Genomic DNA, 6,682 nt, shown 5'->3' with positions numbered 1-6,682 from the left:
GTGCTAAGTATTATTCCTTCCTCAACTTGAAAACATCTTCAATATTGGTTCCCACCTCTCATTTTCCACTGATACCACTCTAGTCCAGGCTTTATGCTTAATCATACCACACTTGCTGAATTGCTACAAAAGCTTTCTCACTGATTCTATTCCAGTCTCTCCCACCTAATTCATACTGTACACTTCCATTACATTAACCTAAGACATAATTTTCATGATCTAACTCCTCTATTAAAACATGTTCACAAACTTTCATCTGTGCCCAGAATAAACTCCTCATTGTTCTTCCTGTGTGGGGGGTGGGGGGGGGAAGGGGTGGAGTGGGCTGTGGGTTTGTGGTGTGTATGTGTTTACTTCTCATTTTGTTACCAAATTAAACTTTTCCCATTTCTGTTCTCCAATTCTCTAATAAATGTTTTTTTCTCTCTCCTCCTATCTACTGTGATCTTAAAGGTAAGAGTTGCATATTGCTCGTATCATAGAACCCTCAATATGTTATGTTGTATTTGCACAATGGTGCTTAATAAATATTTGCTAATATGAAATAAATACAATGGAATCCCCAGTGAAAAATTTCCTTCTTATATATTTTCTGGGTAAGAACATGAAAAGTTTAGGTCACAGACACAAACTTCAAAATCTACCCATGTTTCACTCCTGTTTTCAAGCACTGTGTTATATTAATTATACTAATTTGTAATAATGCTAATAACAATATACACTTTAATTTACAATCAACATGATCAACAGAGTCTCCTAAAAGAAGGCTTCTTTTTAAACTATCATGTTACTTTGCTTTCAATTGACAAGATTTTAATTTTTTTGGTAAGATTTTGTAATAAACTAGTGATTGAAGGAAGAGAAGAAGAAAGGAACCAGGATTAAATGAAAACATGTACCATTATTTTATAAGGAGTAATAGCAACTTTATATCACTCAACAAACATTAGATTTCTTACTGTGAATGAATAGAAGTTCACCCCTTTTCTAGAAAATGGTGTTGAAAGGAAAATCATTTGAACAAATTGTTTAATGAAACTCTTTGAGCCCATGGACAAATAAAAGCTTTTATTTTAGAGAAAAGTAACATTTGTCCTTTGAAAATTCCAGCAATGGGTTAAGAAAAAATATATTTTATGACTTTTTAGTAGGAGGAAGTTGGTTTGAGGAATTAAAAAAATAAAGTCACAGTATTAAATTCTCTTGGTGTTTAAATAATTTATTTGATATTTGCTATGTGTGCATTCATTTCAATCCTTGACACACTTATCTTCCATACATGAAAAATAGTGGCCTATTTAAGAACCCTTAATAAATGACAATATTTTTCAAATGCACTTTATAAATACAAATATTTCAAAGTGAAGGGAGAAAATTGTTGAATGAGTAGACAATTTTGAGCATTTCTAATTTACAAAAGTATGCCTACTTTTTTTCAGTAAATGAATATAACCACTTAAAAAATATATGTGTGTGTATGTGTATGTGTATATACCCACACACAGTACAGAAACATTTCAAAGTGGCAAGTTTTTAGTGCACTGCCAAAGTGCTACAATAACTGTCATCCACAGACATGTGCAAACACTACTGGACTGGTACACTAGAGCAAATAAGAGAATATTAGTTAGGAGAACTCTGTGGCAAAAACTTTTTAAAAAGGAAAACAATTAAACAGAAATCTACTTCCATCTGAACAATATATAATCTCATTTATCATCTGAGTCATATATACATACATACACACACAGTATTTTCTAAGATGAGAAAACAGTGGTAGGAAAAGATATATCCATTAAAAAATTAAAAAAGAAAGGCATAGCAAGGACTGGAATGCACGTGCATGGGAATGGAGTGTGGACAAAGTTAAGCAGAAAGTAACAGAAATCAAATGGAATGAATCGTGGAAGTTGGATGAATGGAAAAGGAGAGGTGAAAATAATTTCTCTTTGTTTTAAGCTATGTATACAACTGTCAGTCACTAGCCAAAGCCCATTTGGAATGTAAGCTGGCTAAATTGTCATGAGACACAGCACAGACTTTGCCAAAACTACAGGGTTGTTCTGAATTTTGTTCCACAAAATTCAAAAGCTGCACTCATATAAGACAGTTTACACAATATTCAGATTCATTCTATCTTTCCAAATCTGAGAAAATGCAAACAATGAGCTCTCCAGACCACAGAGGGAAAGAAACCTTCTCTATTCCATTATCAGAGCTTCATACAATAGCAGGCTCCATAATCACAGTGAAGTCTGACTTTGGAAGCAGCACAAAGATGGTGACAAACTCGTCTAACGGAAAGGGATGCAGATATACCTGTGAGCAATGTCTCCTCTCCTGCAATTTCCCCACAGAAATTCCTGCGAGTAGGGGGTAATTATTCAGGGGAGAAAATAAAGACATTCCCTATCCTGTCTCACGCTAAACCTCAGAAAATTTATTGCCTAACATGAATAGGATTAAATTATCTCAATTTCTCCCTTAGAGTAGGGAGGCCTGACAGGGTAAAAAATTATATAAATTCCTCAGAATATGCCAAAGCACATAATACTTTTCCTTACATATTAAAAACTTGAAAAGAAGAATATTCTAAAGTATGTTAGTTATGTGTATGCATTACTATGATCATTTGATGGCTATGAAACTGAGGCTTAGTTAACAAGGCCACTTATCCCACACAAATTTGACCCTGGGTTTGTTTCATGTCAAAATTCAGGCTGGCAATTTCAACAAAAACAAATCCTGCCCTCATTTAAAAAGGTCAGGAAGTTATATAAATGGGGAGAACAGCCAACATTTTTTTTATTAGCCTTTTTCTTGTTAATTATATCACTGTTTAAGAAAATATTCCTGAATTAAATATTTCTATTAAACTTTTATAAATGCCTTAAACAGCATTTCCTCCTCCACTACTAGTAATTCTACAAAAAACAATCCATGATATCAGAAACACAGGTAATCATGAATAAATTCATTCATCAGCAGCAACTGCAGATATCACAAAGAGAGAACCAGACATTATGTACTACCTGAAAAAAGAACACAACACAACCTAGGAAATATTCCTGCCCCGAAAATCCCATTTCCAATCTGATCAAGTCTCTAGATCCAATGACCAAATTCAGGAAACAGAGGATAGAAGAACTTAACACCAGGATGTAATCACAAAAATTTAAGATTGTGGCAAATGCTACATGCAAAACAATCTATGCAAGTTAAGAGACAAAGGGGAAACACAAATTAAAAAGACACAGAAGAGATTTACTGGAATCCTATATTAAAAATATTAAAATAAATATTTATGGGACAACTGCAAATTGGAATCTGACTAGATATTTATTGGTATTAAGGAGTTATTGTTAACTATAAGTATGATAATGGAATTGTAATTTTTTCCAAAAGAGCCCATCCTTTATAGAACTATATATAGAATAATTATGATTGAAATGATGTAATATCTGGTATTTATTACAAAATATTTCTTGAAAAGGGTTAGAGTGAAAATTAGATAAACAAAACTGTGAATAAATAATAGTTGATTTTGGGTGCAAAACATATGGCTGCTTCGTGTACCATTATGTACGTTTGGAAAAAAAAAAGCACATGCAACACCATCACTAAAAAATGTCCTAATTTTTTTCCAAGGAAATAGCTTATTATCAAGGAATCACAGAGTTAAAAATACCTTAGAAACAATCTATTTAAACCACCTCATTTTATAAATAAGCAAATTAAGGCTCAGATAGGTTAAGTGACTTGCTCAGGGTCACACAACTTGACATGAGTCAAGATCATAATTTAAATCTTCAGACTCATTGCCCAGGACTTTGTTCTTTTTCAAACCTATGGGAAATGACTGCATTTAAACATTTAGTCCAGAATATCCTTAAAATTGAGTGTAATTAACAAAAGTAAGCCATGTGGCAAGGAATTAATAGTTCATACCAAAAATGAGCTGCCAGTCACTGTGATAAGATCTGTTTCTTTCTGAGAACCATGGTTTCCTGCTGGATTGGAAAATCCAAACTGGGTTTCTTCCTCCTGTCCAAAGAAGTCAGAGTCAGGATGTACATTCCATTCTGCTTTGGTTGGCGTCAGTAGTTCTGAGACACTGTTTTCACAAAGGGTGCTGGAAGGAGTCAGAGCATCTGTGTCCACTGTTAGCTTGCTGCTGGGCGTCAAAGCTTGGGGTTCTTGACTCGAGTTTTTCATAGCCAAAGGGCCCAGAGATGCCAATGGCCCCACACTTAGACTTGAGGCATCATCCATATCTAAGGGACCCTGCTGAAAACCAGAGGCTGTTGTTCCAAAAAAGAGAGAGGTATCCAGACTTTGGGGAAGGTCACTGGTGGCCATCAAGGTCCGAGGGTCCACAGCCTGCCCTAAGGAATTATTATTATTAGCAGGGAGGTTCCCTGCCAGAGTTGAACTCACAGAAGCCACATCAATAGTCAAGATTCCAGAGTTCACCAGTGCTGTGTCCAACACTGCAGCAGAACTACTGCCAGGCACATCAGAGAAGAGAGACACTAGCTCTGCATCATTGAGATCACTCTGTCCCTGGCTGGTAAGTTCACTGCTGGGTGTAAGAGAATTTGCAGCTTCCAGCTGAGCTAAGAGATCCTGGCTGAGGTTGTGCCTTTTGGCCATGTGGGTCTTCATGCTGTGCTTGGATGTGAAAAGTTTATTACAAGTAGAGACTGGGCAACGGCTTTTCCAAGTGTCCACATCCTGCAAGTGTTTCTTGGAGTGAATGTAGAGACTACTGCGAGCAGAGAACCTGGCACAGCAGCCTTCCACAGGGCACACAAAAGGCTTTGTGCCCAGGTGGGTTATGCTGTGGCCTTTCAGGTGCTCGGCCCTCGTGAAAGATTTCCCACAGCCTTCCACAGGACACATGAACCTCCGGTCATCATCGTGCTTCCTTTTGTGCCTTAAGAGTTTGGACATGCTGGTGAAGTTCCAGCCACAGCCGTCAAAGTCACAAAGGAAAGGTCTCTCACCTGTGTGGCTCCGCAGGTGAATTTTCAGGCGACAAGCCTTGTCGTACTGTTTGCTGCATCCAGGAAAAGAGCAGGAGAAGAGTTCCTGTTCCCTGAAGTGGGCACGGTTGTGGGAAAACAGGGCACTCACTGTGATAAACGTCTTCTTGCAGCCGGAAAACGCGCACTGATAGGGCCTCTCGGGCTCGAAATGGCTGCGTTGGTGGGCGCTGAGTTTGGCCTGTGTAGGGAAGCTCTCCTCGCACACTTCGCACTTGAATGAGTTCTCCTGCTCATGGCCCTTCATGTGTGCCTTAAGGTTATACACTGTGGTGAAGCTCTTGCCACAGCCCTCCGCAGGGCAGCCAAAGGGCCGAAGTTTGTCGTGAGACTGCAGGTGCCTCTTGAGCTTGTAGGAGGTGGTGAAAGTCCAGCCGCAGCCGCCCAGGGGGCACTTGAAGGGCCGCTGGCCCTGGCTGCTGCTGTGAGTCAGCAGGTGCACCTTCAGCTGGTGCTTCTTGGCAAAGGTTTGTCCGCACTGGGCCTCGGGACACAGGTACAGCACCACCCCCGGGCCCGGGCCCAGCGGCCTGCGGGGGCTCTCGGCTGCTGCGAGCTGGCTCTCTGCCTCCTCCTCAGGCGCCGGGGCAGGCGCCGGTTCAGCCGGTTCGGCCAGCAGGAGGTCGGGCGGCAGCTCGGGGCAGTCGCTGGGCTGCGCTGCGTGTGGGATCCCCGCTTGGTGAGCCATCAGACCCCCGGGCTGAGGGGCAGGCGCGACCCCAGGCTCCCAGGCTGGCGGCGGGGGCGTGGCAAGGGTGAGGACACCATTCTCAAAGCGCAAAAGCAGGTTTTGGTTGTGGATGGTGACGGTGCCCGCGAAGGTGGCGGCGGGTCCCGGGCCTGGGGCAGGGGCCGAGACTGGTGTTGGAACCGCGGACAGACTACAGGGACCCAGCGCCATGAAGCCCGCGGGATTCGCGCCACTCTCACCCTTCTGGAGCTGTGGGCCAGACTGGGCCTCCTCCCTTCCTACAGGCCCTGAGGCCTGGCGGGCTTCCGAGGTCTCCACATCACCACCCACTGGGTCCAGCAGCACCAGGAAAAAGTCGCTGCCACCGCCGTCGCCGCTGTCGCCACCGCCGCCAGCGTAATCAGGCCTGGTCGCCAACGGGCTGGGGCCTGGGCCCCGTGAGGCCGCGCGGGCCTCCTCGCGCCGCCTCCCGGGCCCGCCATCTTGGAGGCCCCGGAGCAGCACGAGTCGGCGCGCGGGGACCTGGCCAGCCCGCGGGTCAGGGCTTCCGTGGACCCGGCTGCCGCCCGCAGGGATGCCAGCACCGCCGCTCTGTCGCGTCCCGGTAGCCGGGAGCAGCCTTGGGCTTTCCATCTCCGTGTTCCTTTGGCTCCGCGGGAACCAGAGCAGAGGAGGAGGCGTGACCCCGCCCCCTGCCGCGGGCCTGAACATGTTCCTGAAAGGAAAAAAAAAATGTGCAGTGCGCAGAAACTGGCCCTATCAGATATTAAAACGTGTTTAACGACACAGTTATTTAAATATTCTGGTACTGGGTCTCTGGAACAGAACAGAAAGTCCAGAGGCAGAGCCTGGTGTACATAAATAAGTTCTGCATTCAATATTTGTAGGAAATCAGGGTCTTGCCGGATAATGAGGAAATGATAGTTCATTCGGTAAATGGTGCTGG

General features: G+C 43.1%; 1 protein-coding gene across 1 annotated transcript; it reads right to left on the bottom strand.

Annotated features, from left to right (window-relative positions):
* Positions 1-1,048: 1,048 nt before the first annotated feature.
* LOC125159833 (zinc finger X-linked protein ZXDB) lies at positions 1,049-6,446 on the bottom strand. Its single transcript, XM_047848502.1, has one exon. It carries the CDS (start codon positions 6,367-6,369, stop codon positions 3,943-3,945), a length of 2,427 nt encoding a protein of 808 aa, XP_047704458.1. The 5' UTR covers positions 6,370-6,446; the 3' UTR covers positions 1,049-3,942.
* Between the last annotated feature and the right edge of the window lie 236 nt (positions 6,447-6,682).

The sequence above is a fragment of the Prionailurus viverrinus genome, unplaced genomic scaffold (assembly GCF_022837055.1).
Source record: "Prionailurus viverrinus isolate Anna unplaced genomic scaffold, UM_Priviv_1.0 scaffold_64, whole genome shotgun sequence".
NCBI lineage: Eukaryota > Metazoa > Chordata > Mammalia > Carnivora > Felidae > Prionailurus > Prionailurus viverrinus.
This window is presented reverse-complemented; position numbering and strand designations above follow the sequence as displayed.

Excerpts from the sequence above, each read along its gene's own strand:
- LOC125159833 (XM_047848502.1), bottom strand. The coding sequence starts at position 6,369 with ATGGAAAGCCCAAGGCTGCTCCCGGCTACCGGGACGCGACAGAGCGGC.